Source organism: Rhinoraja longicauda, chromosome 41, assembly GCF_053455715.1.
Source record: "Rhinoraja longicauda isolate Sanriku21f chromosome 41, sRhiLon1.1, whole genome shotgun sequence".
Lineage (NCBI taxonomy): Eukaryota > Metazoa > Chordata > Chondrichthyes > Rajiformes > Arhynchobatidae > Rhinoraja > Rhinoraja longicauda.
This window is the reverse complement of record NC_135993.1, coordinates 7,035,742-7,054,627: the sequence shown is the minus strand read 5'-3', so window position 1 is coordinate 7,054,627 and position 18,886 is coordinate 7,035,742. Positions and strand designations below refer to the sequence as shown.

Here is an 18,886-nt window from a genome sequence, read left to right as displayed (position 1 = left end):
AATGCTGGGTTATATCAGTGTAAACATTCCACACGTCTTACTGCACCTAAAGCTGGCTAAGCAACTCGAACTGGCTAGCACTGGATTTGAGTTTGCGAGAAACTTTGTCTGCCTTTCACTATATTTCCTTTTGCAAAATCCCCCAGTTGTTTTGTAATTTTCTCCGGCAGAACAGGTTCAACAGGAAGGGACTATTCCCCGCGTGAATCTGTACGATGAGAATGTCCCTATTGTAATCGTGTTTTGTCTTTCCCCATGCTACTTAGCGAGGCACAAAAGAGTTTCACTGTACCTCGGTTAGGGTTGCCAACTTCCTCGCTCCCAAACAAGGGACAAAGGGTGACGTCACCGCCCCGCGCCCCCACGTGACCTCGCCCAGCCAGCGGCCACGTGCTCCCGCTCCACCAGTGTGTGTATATATATATATATATATGAAATATATACATACACACACACACACACACAGTATATATATAGAAGGAAGCTAGTCCGAAGAAGGGTCTCGACCCGAAACGTCACCCATTCCTTCTCTCCAGAGATGCTGCCTGACCCACTGTGTTACTCCAGCATTTTGTGTCTATCTTCGGTTTAAACGAGCACCTGCAGTTCCTTCCTGCACATGTAGGGGGTGGGGGGTGGGGGGGGGGGGGGGGGGGGGGGGGGGGGGGATAGCTTAAGGGGAAGTCCAGTGTCAGGGGTAGCTGTGCCTGTTGATTTCATGAAATGATTGGGAAAGTCTGTGTTTGGAAAGACCGCGTTGGGAAAGTTGTTATGAACTCGATGGTTCGGATTACTCAAGCACTTGGCTAAGATTGTGTAATGCTGGGTTATATCAGTGTAAACATTCTACACGTCTTACTGCACCTAAAGCTGGCTAAGCAACTCGAACTGGCTAGCACTGGATTTGAGTTTGCGAGAAACTTTGTCTGCCTTTCACTATATTTCCTTTTGCAAAATCGCCCAGTTGTTTTGTAATTTTCTCCGGCAGAACAGGTTCAACAGGAGGGGACTATTCCCCGCGTGAATCTGTACGATGAGAATGTCCCTATTGTAATCGTGTTTTGTCTTTCCCCTGGCTACTTAGCGAGGCACAAAAGAGTTTCACTGTACCTCGGTTAGTGTAAACATTGGTGGAGCGGGAGCACGTGGCCGCTGGCTGGGCGAGGTCACGTGGGGGCGCGGGGCGGTGATGTCACCCTTATTTGGGAGTGAGGGAAGTTGGCGACCCTACTAATACGGGGACAAGGGCGGTCCCGTACGGGACAAACTAATTTAGCCCCAAAATGCGGGATGTCCCGGCTAATACGCGACGGTTGGTGACCCTAACCTCGGTACACGTGACAATAAACTAAACTGTACTGAACTCTCGAAAGAGCCGTTTAAGTCAACACTATCCCACACACTACATGATCACAATTGAGGTTATTCCTTCATCATGATAAGTGAATAACGTTTAGTGCAACATAAAGTCAGCAAAGTCCGAACAAGGATGGTCTGAGATGTCACCAAAGAGGTAGATAGTAGTTCAGCACTGCTCTCTGGTTGTGGTAGGATGGTTCAGTTGCCTGATAACAGCTGGGAAGAAACTGTCCCTGACTCTGGAGGTGTGCGTTTTCACACGTACTGCTTAGGAAGGAACTGCAGATGCTGGTTTACACCGAAGATACACACTAACACTATCCCACACACACTGGGGACAATTTACACTTACACCAAGCCAATTAACCTACAAACCTGCACGTCTTCGCAGTGTGGGAGGAAACGGAAGATCTCGGAGAAAACCCACGCAGGTCACGGGGAGAACGTACTGCCGCGCCACCGTGCCGTCCGAGAGGATTTGCCACTCAAACTTTCTCCAGAGATGTTGCCTGAGCCGCTGAGTTGCTCCGGCACTTTGTGTCTATGTCCAGACCCAGCTTTATTGGGCCGGTGGAGAGGGTAAAGGAGGTACATTCAGCCCATCTAGCCTCTGTTCACATTTACAAAGAGCTCTCTAATCAGCCTATCTCAATCACTGTTCCCCCTCCGCTGTTAATCAATCACTTTCCAATTGCTCTTGACTTCTTTCGAAAGCTTCCTTCCTTTTTTTCCCACCTTCTCCCTATCCGTAATGGCAACCTCTTCCCTCTCCTGGTCTCAACACTCTCTCTCTCTCTCTCCCTCCCCTGAGCCGCCCTTTCTCTACCTCCTCTCCCCTCTCTCTCTCTCTCTCTCATCCCTCTTTCTTCACTCCACAACCTCCCTCCCTCTCTCTGTCTCCTTTTCCCTTCCCTTCATTTCTCCTCCAACTCCACCTCCAGCTCTCCTTCCCTCTCCTCCTTCTTCTGAGTCTGAGTCAGGTTGCCAGCGATCCCATTGACATCTTAAACAATACTTAAATGGGTCAATGGCACTTAAGATGGACACAGAATGCTGGAGTCACTCAGCGGGACAGGCAGCCTCTCTGGAGGGCAGGAATGGGTGACGTTTCGGGTCGAGACCCTTCTTCAATGGTACACGTTTGCCACGTGTAACTAAACACGAAACCCTCGTTACAACGGACCATAGAGGGGGGGAATGGTGTCCATTATTACAGATTGTCTGCTATAACCATGAAAGGGTTTATTGAGTGATACTGGTGCTCTGATAACAACCTGTCCCTAAATACCACCAAGACCAAGGAGCTGATCATCAACTTCCGTAGGTCACACAACGGGGAATACGCCCCGATCTTTATCAACGGGGACAGTGTGGAGAGAGTGTCCAGCTTCAAGTTTCTGGGCACTCACATTTCGGAGGACCTAACATGGTCCACTAACACTGCTGCGCTGGTCAAGAAGGTGCAGCAACGACTGTTCTACCTAAGAACACTGAAAAAGTCTGGTCTGCCCCAACAGCTGCTGACGACCTTCTACCGCTGCACCATAGAGAGCATCCTAACACATGGCATCCCTGTGTGGTACCTCAGCTGCACGGAGGCAGAGAGGAGAGCTCTTCAGCGGGTAGTCCATAGAGCTCAGAGGACCATCGGAACACAGCTACCAGCCTTGGAGGGCATCTACAATGCACGATGCCTCAGAAAAGCCACCAGCATCCACAAAGACTCTTCACACCCCTGCAACAGTCTGTTCGAACTTCTACCATCGGGCAGATGATACAAGGCCTTCTACGCCCGCACCTCCAGACTCAGGAACAGCTTCATCCCCAGGGCCATAGCTGCCATGAACCGGTCCTGCTGAGCTGGATGGTCACATCGCACAGTGAACTGGCACAGATCAACTTGCACTTTATTCTGTCTTAAAACTGTTCTAATTTGTTTCATTGGGTTGTTTAAATGAATACTGACTAGCTAATTAATTTATTGCATCGTATGGGAGGCACATTCCCAATCTCGTTGTACTCCTGTACAATGACAATAAAGATATATTGTATTGTAATGTATTGTAGTATGATTGTATAAGTAGTGGAAAAAAAGAACTGCAGTTGCTGGTTAATCCACAACAAGACATAAAGTGCTGGAGTAACTCAGCAGGTCAGGAGAACATGGACTTGCAAAAAGTGGTGAACACTGCCCCGGTCCATCACGGGTTCTGACCTCCCCACCATCGAAGGGATCTACAGGAGTCGCTGCCTCACAAAGGCAGCCAGCATCACCAGAGACCCACACCACCCTGGCCACGCTCTCATTTCATCCCTGCCATCGGGAAGAAGGTACAGGAGCCTGAAAACTGTAACGTCCAGGTTCAGGAACAGATTCTTCCCCATGGCCATCAGGCTATTAAACACCACAACCTCCAAATAAGCTCAGAACTATATAGACTTGGGGGATTGGTTTTGTCTTTTTGCACTATTAACGTTTGCTTTTATGTGTATGTATGTATACACACACATATATATATAGAAAATAGGTGCAGGAGGAGGTCATTTGGCCCTTCGAGCCAGCACCGCCATTCATTGTGATCATGGCTGATCATCTACATTCAGTAACCTGTACCTGCCTTCTCCCCATATCCCTTGATTCTACTAGCCCCTAGAGCTCTATCTAATATATATATATATACACACACACACACACACACACACACACACACACACACACACAGACACACACACACACACACATACTGTGTGTGAATATATATATATATATATGAAATATATATACACACACACACACACTCATACACATACTCTGTGTGTATATATATATATATATGAAATATATACAAACACACACACACACACATACTGTGTATATATATATATGAAATATATATACACACACACACACACACACATACTGTGTGTGTATATATATATATATATGAAATATATACATACACACACACACACACAGTATATATATAGAAGGAAGCTAGTCCGAAGAAGGGTCTCGACCCGAAACGTCACCCATTCCTTCTCTCCAGAGATGCTACCTGACCCACTGTGTTACTCCAGCATTTTGTGTCTATCTTCGGTTTAAACGAGCACCTGCAGTTCCTTCCTGCACATGTAGGGGGGGGGGGGGGGGGGGGGGGGGGATAGCTTAAGGGGAAGTCCAGTGTCAGGGGTAGCTGTGCCTGTTGATTTCATGAAATGATTGGGAAAGTCTGTGTTTGGAAAGACCGCGTTGGGAAAGTTGTTATGAACTCGATGGTTCGGGTTACTCAAGCACTTGGCTAAGATTGTGTAATGCTGGGTTATATCAGTGTAAACATCCTACACGTCTTACTGCACCTAAAGCTGGCTAAGCAACTCGAACTGGCTAGCACTGGATTTGAGTTTGCGAGAAACTTTGTCTGCCTTTCACTATATTTCCTTTTGCAAAATCCCCCAGTTGTTTTGTAATTTTCTCCGGCAGAACAGGTTCAACAGGAGGGGACTATTCCCCGCGTGAATCTGTATGATGAGAATGTCCCTATTGTAATCGTGTTTTGTCTTTCCCCTGGCTACTTAGCGAGGCACAACAGAGTTTCACTGTACCTCGGTTAGGGTTGCCAACTTCCTCGCTCCCAAACAAGGGAAAAGGGTGACGTCACCGCCCCGCGCCCCCACGTGACCTCGCCCAGCCAGCGGCCACGTGCTCCCGCTCCACCAATGGCGGCCGCCATTGGTGGAGCGGGAGCACGTGGCCGCTGGCTGGGCGAGGTCACGTGGGGGCGCGGGGCGGTGATGTCACCCTTATTTGGGAGTGAGGGAAGTTGGCGACCCTACTAATACGGGGACAAGGGCGGTCCCGTACGGGACAAACTAATTTAGCCCCAAAATGCGGGATGTCCCGGCTAATACGCGACGGTTGGCAACCCTAACCTCGGTACACGTGACAATAAACTAAACTGTACTGAACTCTCGAAAGAGCCGTTTAAGTCAAGGTGCTTTGTGTGTCCATGAAATTCATAAGTGATAGGAGCAGAATTAGTCCATTCGGCCCATCAAGTCTACTCCGCCATTCAATCATGGCCGATCTATCTCTCCCATTCTCCTGCCTTCTCCCCATAACCCCTGACACCCGCACTAATCAAAAATCTATCAATCTCTGCCTTAGAAATATCCATTGACTTGGCCTCCACAGCCTTCTGTGGCAATGGATTCCACAGATTCACCACCCTCTGACTGAAGAAATTCCTCCTCATCTCCTTCCTAAAGGAACATCCTTTTATCCTGAGGCTGTGACCTCTGGTCCTAGACTCTCCCACTAGTGGAAACATCCTCTCCACATCCACTCTATCCAGGCCTTTCGCTATTCGGTAAGTTTCAACGATGGTCCCCCCTCATCCTTCTAAACTCCAGCGAGTACAGGCCCAGTGCCGACAAACGCTCACTGTGGGCTCAGAGGAGGGGAGGGCAAAAGAGAACAAGGTGTATCCTCCCCCGAGACCATCTCTCTAACTCGCTGTGCAGAAAATCGGTGGACACAAAATGCCGGAGTAACTCAGCAGGACAGGCAGCATCTCTGGAGAGAAGAAATGGGTGGCATTTCGGGTCGAGACCCTTCTACAGACCACTGTGCCTTGGCTAATGCTGGGCATGGAGTTCCTGTAGATTGGCCTTGCCCAATCTAGTCATGGAAAAGACCCAATGCCTCCTGTTGACATGTTATATGTTTATAAGATCATGTGATTTTGGAGCAGAAATGGGCCGTTCGGCCATCGATTCTACTCCGCAACTCAATCATTTTCCCCAGTGATGCTGCCTGACATAACTGAATTCATCTTATCAATACTGGGAGTGGAATTAGGCCATTCGGCCCATCGAGTCTACTCCATCATTCAATCGTGGCTGATCTATCTTTCCCCCTCAACCCCATTTTCCTGCCTTCTCCCAATAACCCCCCGACAGCCGTACTAATCAAGAATATGGCCACCACTTGGTCAGCACAACTCCAGCACTTTGCGTTATTTTATTGATGGGCAAGGTTGGGAATGGAAGCTGAGGCAAGAATTAACCCAGAGCTCGCCTGTTTAGTTTAGTTTAGAGATACACCGGGTCCATGCCGACCAGCGATCCCCGCACACTAACACTATCCTACACCCACTAGGGGCAATTTACATTTATACCAAGCCAATTAACCGCACGTCTTTGGAGTGTGGGAGGAAAGCGAAGATCTCGGAGAAAACCCACGCAGGTCACGGGGAGAACGTACAAACTCCGTACAGACAACGGCCGTAGTCGGGATCGAACCCGGATCTCCAGTGCAGGAAAATAACTGCAGATGCTGGTACAAATTGAAGGAATCACAAAATGCTGGAGTGTGGAGTGCTGGAACACAAATTAAGATTATTAAGGGGTTGGACACGTTCGAGGCAGGAAACATGTTCCCAATGTTGGGGGAGTCCAGAACAAGGGGCCACAGTTTAAGAATAAGGGGTCGGCCATTTAGAACTGAGATGAGAAACAACTTTTTCAGTCAGAGAGTTGTGAATCTGTGGAATTCTCTGCCTCAGAAGGCAGTGGAGGCCAATTCTCTGAATGCATTCAAGAGAGAGCTGGATAGAGCTCTTAAGGATAGTGGTGTCAGGGGGTATGGGGAGAAGGCAGGAACGGGGTACTGATTGAGAATGATCAGCCATGATCACATTGAATGGCGGTGCTGGCTCGAAGGGCCGAATGGCCTACTCCTGCACCTATTGTCTATTGTCTATTGTTATTTTCCTGCACTGGAGATCAGGGTTCGATCCCGACTATGGGGTGCTGTCTGTACGGACAGGTCAGGTCAGTGGGTCAGGCAGCATCTAGGAGAGAGGGAATGGGTGACGTTTCGGGTCGAGACCCTTCTTCAAACTCTGGGTCTCCGGCGCTGTAAGCGCTGTAAGGCAGCAACTCTACCGCTGCGCCACCTTGATGTTTAACTGATGCCTGCACGTGAAAGCAAGTTGGGCAATGGACAGAATCTGTTCATGTACTGATGCAACAATCGTGAGAAATTATATAATAATAATAATAATAATGCATTACATTTATATAGCGCTTTTCATACACTCAAAGACGCTTTACAGGGACTTAAAGAACATAGGGAAGTGAATAAATAGATAAATAAGCAAACGAACAGAGAAAGGAGACAGAAGGTGAGGTGACCTTCAGTGGTTGAAGGCAGTACTGAACAGGTGAGACTTCAGTGATGTTTTGAATGTGGTGAGTGTGGAGGAGTCTCTGATGGTTTGGGGTAGTGAGTTCCATAGGGTGGGAGCAGCGATGGAGAAAGCCCTGTCCCCCCAGGATCTGAGTTTGGTCCGGATGGGGGGGATAGGAGATTGGCAGCAGCAGAGCGGAGGGTGCAGGTGGGAGTGTGCCTGTGGAGGAGGTCAGTCAGGTAGGATGGGACCAGGTTATGGAGGGCTTTGTAGGTCATGAGGAGGATTTTGTACTGGATTCTCTGGGGGATGGGGAGCCAGTGGAGTTTGTAAAGGACGGGGGTGATATGGTCACGGATCGGGGAGTGAGTGAGTAGACGGTTAGCGGAGTTTTGAATGTATTGAAGTTTACTGATGATTTTTGAGGGTGCGCCATAGAGGAGGCTGTTTGCCCGAAAGACCGCAGTGTGATTTCATCACAAAGGAATGTGTCTGTGGAGACAGGGAGGAGTTTCTGCCATGGCGCCTATTTAAACCCCCTTTCGGCAGGTCCAGGTGCATCGGAGCTGAGGACTGAGGAGCCATGTTGTTCCTGCTGCTGCTGTTGGCTGGTGCTGCCCTGCCTTCTGTAAGTTCACTTCTCATCCTTGTTACTCCTGCGTACGTGTTGGGTCCAGTTCCGTCCCGGGTGCTTTGTGTATGTGCGTGGTCTTGCATCAACCCTGGCTCGCTTGCCCACCCTCTGCTCTGCTCCGCCAACACTGGGACACGTTAGAATCATAAAGTGATACAGGCCCCTTCGACCCAACTTGCCCACATGTCCCAGCTAGACGAGTCCCACCTGCCATATCCCTCCAAACCTGTCCCACTCATGCACCTGTCTAACTGTTTCTTAAACATTGGGATAGTCCCAGCCTCAACTACCTCCTCTGGCAGCTCGTCCCATACACCCACCACCCTTTGTGTGAAAAATGTACCCCTCAGATTCCTATTAAATCTTTTCCCCTTCACCTTGAACCTATGTCGTCTGGTCCTCGATTCCCCTACTCTGGGCAAGAGCATCTATGTTACACCGTTGGAGGTGTCAAACTAGGACCTCCCTCCCCCCCCCCCATCTCTCCATTGGGTAGATGTAACAGGTCCCCCTCGTCTTGGCAAGGGTGGGCTAGTTTCCCCAGAGTCCCACCAGCTAGTCCGCACTGTATCTGTGTTAGCCCACTTTCTCATCCACTCCCGACGCACAAGGGGGCCAATTTACCGGAGCCAATTAACCCACGAACCCCGCACGTCTTTGGGATGTGGGAGGAAACCGGAGCACCTGGAGGAAAACCCACGTGGTCACAGGGAGAGTGTGCAAACTCCACACAGACAGCACCCGAGGTCAGGCCTCACCATTAGAGAGGAGATGAGGAGGGATTTCTCTGGTCAAGGAGTGATGGATCTGTGGAATTCTCTGCCTCAGAGTGGAATTCTCTGCCTCAGAAGGCAGTGGAGGCCAATTCTCTGAATGCATTCAAGAGAGAGCTGGATAGAGCTCGTAAGGATAGCGGAGTCAGGGGGTATGGGGAGAAGGCAGGAACGGGGTACTGATTGAGAATGATCAGCCATGATCACATTGAATGGCGGTGCTGGCTCGAAGGGCCGAATGGCCTCCTCCTGCACCTATTGTCTATTGTCTATTGTCTATTGCCGCGGGATGTTTCCACTGGTGGGAGTGTCTAGGACCAGAGGCCACAGCCTCAGAATAAAAGAACGTACCTTTAGAGAGAAGATGAGGAGAAATTTATTTAGTCAGAGGGTGATGAATCTGTGGAATTCATTGCCACAGGCGGCTGTGGAGGCCAAGTCGTTGGGTATTTTTAAAGCGGAGAATGACAAATTCTTGACTAGTACGGGTGTCAAAGGAAACGTAGAAACATGGAAGGGGTCTGTTTGACACAGTGGGTATTATATATGCACACACGCACGCACACACACACACATACTCGCACACACGCACACACACACACACACACACACACAAAAATATTGAAATTCATCCTATTTGCTGATGACACTAACATTCTTGGTTCTGGTAGAAATTTACAGCAACTTTTGGACAGTATCACCTCAGAATTTTGCAAAATTAAAAAATGGTTTGACATTAACAAATTATCACTAAACTTGAGCAAAACAAAAATTATGATATTTGGGAACAGTAAGATAAACATTCAAGCACAGGTACAGATAGAGGGTGTTAACATAGAAAGAGTAAATGAAACTAAATTCCTTGGGGTGATAATAGATGAAAAAATTTGCTGGAAATCTCACATTAAACATATCCACAGTAAAGTATCTAGAAGCATTTCAGTTCTGGCCAAAGCAAAACATTTCCTAGATAACAAATCACTTCGCATTCTGTTCTGTTCACTAGTTTCACCTTATTTAAGTTACTGTATAGAGGTGTGGGGAAGTACATATATAAGTTCATTACAACCACTATTCATACTGCAAAAAAGAGCCATTAGAATCATTCATAATATCGGTTTTTGTGAACACACCAACTCATTATTTATAAAGTCTAAAATAATCAAATTTTATGACATTGTGAAATATCAAACAGCTCAATTCATGTACAAAGTGAGAAACAATTTGCTACCAAGTAACTTACAGGAAATGTTTTATGAAAGAGGGGGGGGATATAATTTAAGGGGAACATTAAATTTCAAGATTCGCAATACTCGAACAACAATGAAAAGATTTTCTATATCAATCAGTGGAGTAAAGCTATGGAACAGAATGAATGCGGAATTAAAACTATGTTCAAACATCATCCAGTTTAAAAACAAATATAAACACATGATTTTTTCTAGGTACAGTGAGGAAGGGGATTAACAGTCACCAGGGGTCTACATATAATAACACATCATTATTTAAATAAGTATATCTATATGAACATATAAGGGTGTATGAGTATTTTTGTATTAATATTTGACTTATTTTACGGGTGGGTGACTATATTTGTATTTATATTTTGTATGTAAATGGTTGGGTATATGTATATATATGATTGGCCTAATGTATAATGTATATATATCAGATGTAGTTAATATAGACATTATTGTGTAAATAGGTATATTCATATGATTGTAGGGGTGAGTGAATATATATGTAGTTATATATGTATTTTAGGTATTAGTTATTATAGATAATACTTGATAAATATTGATTAGGGAATGGGGGTCGGATTAAATAAGTTCACACTTCTTCCTACTCCTTTTCGCACATGTAAAGACGTCAAGTAATGGATGAAATTCTTTGTATTTCTTCTGTTATTTTTTTGTTTATTTTGTTTTTTAATTGACATGTACGAAATAAAATGATAGAAATGAGAAAAAAAACAAAAAACATACACCTACACATACACATACAATATATATACGTGTATATGTGTGTGTGTGTACCAAGCCATCTAATCTACAAACCTGCACGTCTTTGGAGTGTGGGAGGAAGCCGAAGATCTCGCAGAAAACCCATGCGGTCACGGGGAGAACGTACAAACTCCGTACAGACGGCGCCCGTAGTCAGGATCTGTAAGCGCTGTGAGGCAGCAACTCTACCGCTGCGCCACCGTGACCGCCCATGTCTCTCGTTTATTGTGTTGTTTACAGTGCACTATGTTTACGTATTCTGTCGTGATGCTGCAGGTAAGAATTTCATTGTTCTGTCTGGGACACACGGCAATGAAACATTCTTGACTCTTGACTCTTGACTCTTGTCATTGTGTATGGGATGACTGGGCTGTGTAATGGGTGTCACAGTGATACTGGCTCAGGGGAGGCTGATGCTAATGTCAATGTCTACGGTTTGCAGTTTGGTCAGACTGCCAGCGGGGCGGTCAACAAAGATGGCGTCTGTGAATGCGCGGTGATATTGCCCGACAACACCTTCCCGGTGCAAAGAATGGAATACTTGGAGAGGACATCACGGACACTCAATCTCAGCGTGCAACTTGAAATCAGCAAGGTAAGGATTCGCGCTACCGTCCGCCCGTACTCTTTAGACTTTAGAGATACAGCGCGGAAACAGGCCCTTCAGCCCGCCCAGCCCGCGCCGACCAGCGATCCCCCCGTACACTAGCACTACCCTACACACCAGGGACAACTTACGATTTTACCGAAGCCAATTAGCCTACAAACCGGCAAGTTTTCGAAGTGTGGGAGGAAACCGGAGCACCTGGAGAAAACCCACGCGGTCACGGGGAGAACGTACAAACTCCGTACAGACAGCACCCGAGGTCAGAATTGATCCCGGGCTTTTTTAGTTTTCTATTAGTTTTAGAGGTACAGCGCGGAAACAGGCCCTTCGGCCCACCGAGTCCGCGCTGACCAGCGATCCCCGCACACTAACACTATCCCACACACACGCTGGGGACAATTTACACTTTCACCAAGCCAATTACAATACAATACAATACAATATATCTTTATTGTCATTGTACAGGGGTACAACGAGATTGGGAATGCGCCTCCCATACGATGCAATAATTTAATTAGCTAGTCAGTATTAATTTAATTTAAACAACATCAACCCAACGAAACAAATTGTAACAGTTTTAAGACAGAATTAACCTACAAACCTGCACGTCTCTGGAGTGTGGGAGGAAACCGAAGATCTCGGAGAAAACCCACGCAGGTCACGGGGAGAACGTACAAACTCCGTACAGACGGCGCCCGTAGTCGGGATCGAACCCGGGTCCCTGGTGCTGCAAGTGCTGTAAGGCAGCAACTCTACCGCTGGGCCACCGTGCCGCCCATGGTAGAGATCTCTAGCGTTGTAAAGGTGGCAACTCTACCGCTGCGCCACCGTGCTGCCTCCTGTAGGTTGTGAGCCGCTTGTGTTTGCTGTGTTGTCCGCAGGTGAGGGAGTACACACGCACTCTGTTGGTTCAGGCGTCCAGGCTGGTGAACCTGACCCGGCGGGTGGAGAGCATCGAGACCGGGGGCTCCTACACCCAGCTCGACTTTGAGCTGCTCAAGCTGGAGATACGAGAGCTGGTGTCCCTCACCGCCCAGCTGAGGGTCACGTTCAACGGGAGCAACACCATCATCAGCCAGCTCTACAAAGAGGTCAGGAGCATCGCCCACTGGAACATAATTCAATTTACTGAACCTAGGGGTTGCCAACTATCTCACTCCCAAATAAGAGACGAGGCGACATCACCGCCTCGCGCCCCATGTGACCTCATCCAGCCAGTGGCCACGTGCTCCCGCTTCACAAATGGTGGCCGCCCGGGCCGGGAGGCGGGTTGCTATGCAACCTCCGTCAGGTGGCACCTGGGCATACACTGTCCAGACCGACACTGTCCGGACCTACAGTGTCCGGACCTACAGTGTCCGGGCCTACAGTGTCCGGGCCTACACTGTCCAGACCTACACTGTCCAGACCTACACTGTCCAGGCCTACACTGTCCAGACCTATACTGTCCGGGCCTACAGTGTCCGGGCCTACACTGTCGGGACCTACACTGTCCAGACCTACACTGTCCAGGCCTACACTGTCCAGACCTACACTGTCCGGACGTACAGTGTCCGGACCTACACTGTCTGGACCTACACTGTCCAAACCTACACTGTCCAGGCCTACAGTGTCCAGACCTATACTGTCCGGGCCTACAGTGTCCGGGCCTACACTGTCCAGACCTACACTGTCTGGACCTACAGTGTCCGGGCCTACACTGTCCGGGCCTACACTGTCCAGACCTACACTGTCCGGGCCTACACTGTCCAGACCTACACTGTCCGGATCTACAGTGTCCGGGCCTACAGTGTCCGGGCCTACAGTTTCCGGGCCTACAACATCTGGGCCTACAGAGCCCCCCGGGCCTAATACAGGACAAGGGAGGTTCCATGCAGGCCAAACCAATTTAGCCCAAAATACAGGATGTCCTGGCTAATACGGGACAGTTGGCAACCACTCTTCTCTATCCTAAAAACATACACAAAGCATTGGAGGACCTCAGCGGGTCAGGCAACATCTCTGGAGTTTAAAGTTCAGAGATACAGCGTGGAAACAGGCCCTTCGTCCCACCGAGTCCACGTCAACCATCGATCATCCATGCACTGGTTCTATCCAACACTAGGGCCAATTTTACAGAGGACAAGTAACCTACAAATTCGCAAGTCTTTGGAACGTGGGAGGAAACCGGAGCACCCTGGGAAAACCCATGTAGTTAGAGGGAGAAGGTACAAACCAAAGATACTAGAGGAGCAAGATGAACCATTCCTTCAAAATGGCCTATACTGAAGTGTAGTACGCAAAGGAGCGTAACGTCCGCCATTTTAGTAAGCAAAACCGGCCGTTCGCTCTACCTCTCGCAGTGTAATCAGTGTTTTGGGGAACAGTATGTGTGATGATACCATAAAAATGCAGAATATATCTCATCTATCAATTCACAGATTGTTGTTATTTTTATTTTTAAATGTTTCGGCACGTTTCTGCCTACTAAAATGGCCGCCGTGACGTACTACGGTTTTTAGGGTCGAGTGGTCTATCTTGCTCTGTTCTGTTATCTTTGGTACAAATTCCATACAGATAGGACCCGCAGTCAGGATTGAACTTGGTTCTGTGGCGTTGTGAGGCAGCGGCTCTACCCGCCCCACGCCCCACGTGACCTCGCCCAGCCAGCGGCCACGCGCTCCCGCTCCACCAATGGCGGCCGCCATTGGTGGAGCGGGAGTGGGAGCGCGTGGCCGCTGGCTGGGCGAGGTCACGTGGGGCGCGGGGGCAGTGACGTCGCCCTTTGTCCCTTATTTGGGAGTGAGGAAGTTGGCAACCCTACTAATACGGGACAAGGGCGGGTCCCGTACGGGACAAACCAATTGAGCCCAAAATACGGGATGTCCCGGCTAATACGGGACAGTTGGCAACCCTATCCCAAATCTGTGTCACCCCTCTTAAAACCCTCCCTTCTCACGGTCGACCTATGTCCTCTAGTTTTAGAAACTTCTAGCCTTGGAAAAAAGATTTTTGAGCAATTGATTAATATTTGATGGTGAAACGCATTGTAGAGTCAAGGCAGGAATATGGAGTTCATGTGTTGTCGGAATTGTACAGAGTTGTTTAGTTTAGTTTAGAGATACAGAGCGGAAACAGGACCTTCGGCCCACCGGGTCCGCGCCGACCAGCGATCCCCGCACGCTAACACCATTCTACACCCACTAGGGACAATATTTACATTTACCAAGCCAATTAGCCTACATTTGTACATCTTTGAAGTGTGGGAGGAAACCGAAGATCTCGGAGAAAAACCCACGCAGGTCACGGGGAGAGCGTGCAAACTCCGGGCGGACAGCACCCGTAGTCGGGATCGAACCCGGGTCTCCGGCGCTGCATTCGCTGTAAGGCAGCAACTCTACCGCTGCGCCACTGAATGTACTCATTGAATGTAGGAAGTCTTTGGGTGGTCTTATGCCTCTGCTCGTTGCTCACTCTGACCCGTCCTGTCCGTTCCAGATTGAGAACATATCGCTGACTGTCAGTAAGCTGGAGTCGTACGATAAGCTGAACGTGCTGGCGATCCGCAGGGAGATCACCGTCCTGCGGCAGAGACTGAGCGACTGTGAAGAGGATCGAGCTTCCCCGATACCCAAGCCCATTGACTACGGTGAGTTTCAGAGCACGGGGCCCCACAGAGAAGGCACCTTGGCCACAGAGTCCGAGCCGAACAAGATGCCAAGGCCAACTCTGATCTGCCTGCGTATAATCCATATCCCTCTATTCCCTGCATACCCATATACGTATCTGGAAGTCTGTTGAATTTCACCACCACCCCTGGCACCCCTGGTAGAATCTGCGTCCACCACCGCCCCTGGCACCACCATTCCAGGCACCCATTACCCCCACTGTGTCAAAAAACTTGCCCCACACATCTCCTTTAAACGTTGCCCCCCATTCACCTTAAAGCTGTGCCCTCTAATATTTGATATCAGATCTTGTATCCCTCCACCTGGCTACTTGTAGCTTCTGAAACATGCAGGAAACAGGGTCCTTAGAAACCCATCCTCCACATTAGAGAGTGGGACTTGCCTCTTCTTTCTCCGAGCAGCTATGACGCTTGGGTCACACATACAACGCCCTCCATAATGTTTGGAATAAAAACCCATCATTTATCTATTTGCCTCTGTACTCCACAATTTGAGATTTGTAATAGAAAAAAAATCACATGTGGTTAAAGTGCACTTTGTCAGATTTTAATAAAGGCCATTTTTATACATTTTGGTTTCACCATGTATAAATTACAGCAGTGTTTATACATAGTCCCCCCATTTCAGGGCACCAAAAATGTTTGGCTGATGTCTCTAACAGTTTTGTTCTTGTTTCTCAGTCTCATAATGGCTTCTTTGACTTTCATTGGCACAACTTTGGTCCTCATGTTGATAAACAGCAATAAAAGTTTCCAAAGGTGATGGAAAGACTGGAGGAAAGACCAGGTTCTGAGAGCAATCTTGTACCTGCGTTACGGAGGCAATTAAACACACCTGAGCAATTACAAACACCTGTGAAGCCATGTGTTCCAAACGTTATGGAGAGCACTATATTTCCACCATGGGAGAAAAGTTTCTGACTGTTCACCCTATCAAAGCCTCTCATCATTTTTTTAGACGTATGAGGTGTGGAGGTGAAAAGTAGACAAAAGTGTGTCCATTATGGACAGAAGACTCCATAGACTAGAGTCATAGAGTCTTAGAGTCTTGTAGCATGGAAACAGATCCTTCGGCCCAGCTTGTCAATGCTGCCCCATCTAAGCTTGCCCCAATGACTCCAATCCTTTCCCATCCATGTACCTGTCCAAGTAACTTTTACAGCCAATGTTCTCATTGTATCTGCTTCAAGTACCTCCTCTGGCAGCCCATTCCACATACCACTATCTGCTAAAGTTGCCCCTCAGGTTCCTATTAAATCTTTCCCCTCTCTCTTTAAATCTACAGTATGTCCCCTGGTTCGTGATTCCCCAACTCAGGGTAAAAGGCTGAGTGTTCACCCTGTCTATTCCTCTCATGATTTGATACACCTCGATAAGATCACCCCTCATCCTTCTGCACTCCAAGGAATAAAATCCTAGCCTGCCCGATCTCTACGAAATGCCCTCAGTTCGACCTTCGAGTACCGGCAACCTCTCCCTGTGGCTCAGTTCCTCGAATCTTGGCATGAGTCCTGGCTATGACTCAGTTATAAGGTCATAAGATCATGTTGTAAGTGATAGGAGCAGAATTAGGCCATTCCGCCCATCAAGTCTACTCCGCCATTCAATCATGGCTGATCGATCTCTCCTTCCAAACCCCATTCCCCTGCCTTCTCCCCATAACCATTGACGCCCAAGAATGATATATTCGGGAAAGGTGAACACCCAAATCTCGACGCAATGTTATTCTGTTCCACCAGGAAGCTGCAAACATGGCGGCCTACTCAATGTATCCGAGCCTTTCGTGGTACAACAGAACTGGAAAGGGATTGGTGCTAAGTACGGAGGCTGGGGCAAGGACCCCTCTCCTCTGCCCACGAAAGAGGAACTCTTCTGGGTTGCACCACTGGTGGGCGAACAGAGAATGGACATCTTCAGACTCCACTCTTCGTACGACGAGCTACTGCTCTACAAGAACCCGATCGAGAAGAGCCTGGTGATTCCTGGCCGTCGCCGGAGCTATGTAAAGACAGGGCAGGGCAGCGGGATGATCTTGTACAATAACTCCTTGTACTACAACTGTTACCTCACTAGGGACATGTGCAGGTATAATGTGGACACCGGTGTACTAGAGAGACAGACCCTGGCTGACGCAGTCTATAATAACAGGTTCTCATACCAGGGTGTGAAGTACCAGGACATGGATTTTGCAGTTGATGAGTCTGGAGTGTGGGTGATATATTCCACTGAGGCGAATGCTGGCAATATGGTCATTAGTAAACTTAACGTGACCTCCTTCACTGTAGAGAGGACATGGATCACCAAACAGTTCAAACCAGGCGTCTCCAATGCCTTCATGATCTGTGGGGTGCTGTACGCAGTTAGACCTGTGAACACGAGGGAGGAGGAGATCTTCTTTACATTTGACACCAGGACCAGCGAGGAAGGCAGGGTCTCCATCAGGATGAATAAAATGCTAGAGCTCTTGCAGAGTGTCAACTACAACCCATCCGACCACAAGCTGTACGTGTACAACGACGCCTACGAGGTGACGTACGATGTGATATTTAAACCTTACGCCCCTTCACCATCCAAAAGATAATGGCAAGACATCAAAGCCGATTGTCAGTGTCATTGGGAAATCAGGGTCTAGCTTAGAATTTCTGTGGCCGAATCTAGGATTTTGTTTCATTTCCATCTTAACGTCAAAGTTTCAACAGCACACCAATGGTTCTACAACAAAAAATGACTCAAATGTGGGCGGCTTGTGTGAGACAAAGGTATTTTTCCTCTCGGGAGATTCAACAGTTATGGGAGTGGGAGCGTTTGACACCCACTTTCACTTGTTCTGGTGTCATAGAGTCATAGAGACATATAGTGTAGAAACAGGCTCTTGGCCCAACTTGCCCACACCGGCCAACATGTCCCATCCACACTAGTCCCACCCAAAGACACTAGAGGAGCAAGATGGACCACTCCGTAGAAATCGCCTATACTGAAGTGTAGTAGGCAAAGGAGCGTAACATCCGCCATTTTAGTAAGCAAACCCCGCCGTTCGCTATGCCTCTCGCAGTGTAATTAGTGTTTTGGGGGAACAGTATGTGTGGTGATACCATTAAAATGCAGAATATATCTCATCTATCAACTCACAGATTTTTGTTACTTTTCTTTTTATATGTTTCTGCGTGTTTCTGCCTACTAAAATGGCGCGGTGACGTACTACGGTTTTTAGGGTGGAGTGGTCTATCTTGCTCCTCTGGTATCTTTGGTCCCACCTGCCTGCATTTGGCCCAACCTGTCAAACCTGTCCTATCCAAGTACCTGTCCTAATGTTTCTTAAACGTTGCGATAGTCCCAGCCTCAACTAGCTCCTCCAGCAGCTCGTTCCATACCCCCACCATCCTCTGTGTGAAAAAGTTACCCCTCAGGTACCTATTAAATCTTTAGCCCCCCCCCCAACAACACCATAAACATATATTTTTTGATTCCCGCACATTAACACCATCCCACATTCGGGACAATTTACAAATTTTCCAGAAGCCAATTAACCTACAAGCCAGTATGTCTTTGGAGTGTGGGAGGAAACCGGAGCACCCGGAGAAAACCCACGCAGGTCATGCAGAGAATGTACAAACTCCGTACGGACAGCACCCGTGGTCAGGACCGAAGCCGA

The 18,886-nt window shown here is 48.2% G+C and overlaps 1 protein-coding gene across 1 annotated transcript; it reads left to right on the top strand.

The window, feature by feature from the left end:
* Positions 1-8,127: 8,127 nt before the first annotated feature.
* On the top strand, positions 8,128-17,815 carry LOC144611803 (olfactomedin-4-like). Its single transcript, XM_078431061.1, has 5 exons — positions 8,128-8,178; positions 11,403-11,555; positions 12,449-12,658; positions 15,045-15,195; positions 16,974-17,815. The coding sequence occupies exons 1-5, from the start codon at positions 8,134-8,136 to the stop codon at positions 17,813-17,815; spliced, it is 1,401 nt and encodes a 466-aa protein (XP_078287187.1). The 5' UTR covers positions 8,128-8,133.
* Positions 17,816-18,886: the final 1,071 nt, after the last annotated feature.

Bases quoted from the DNA above. Each gene is read 5' to 3' on its own strand.
- LOC144611803 (XM_078431061.1), top strand. From the start codon at position 8,134: ATGTTGTTCCTGCTGCTGCTGTTGGCTGGTGCTGCCCTGCCTTCT. The intron at 12,659-15,044 runs GTCAGGAGCATC...TGTCCGTTCCAG, and splicing joins TCAGCCAGCTCTACAAAGAG to ATTGAGAACATATCGCTGAC. The intron at 15,196-16,973 runs GTGAGTTTCAGA...CTGTTCCACCAG, and splicing joins ACCCAAGCCCATTGACTACG to GAAGCTGCAAACATGGCGGC.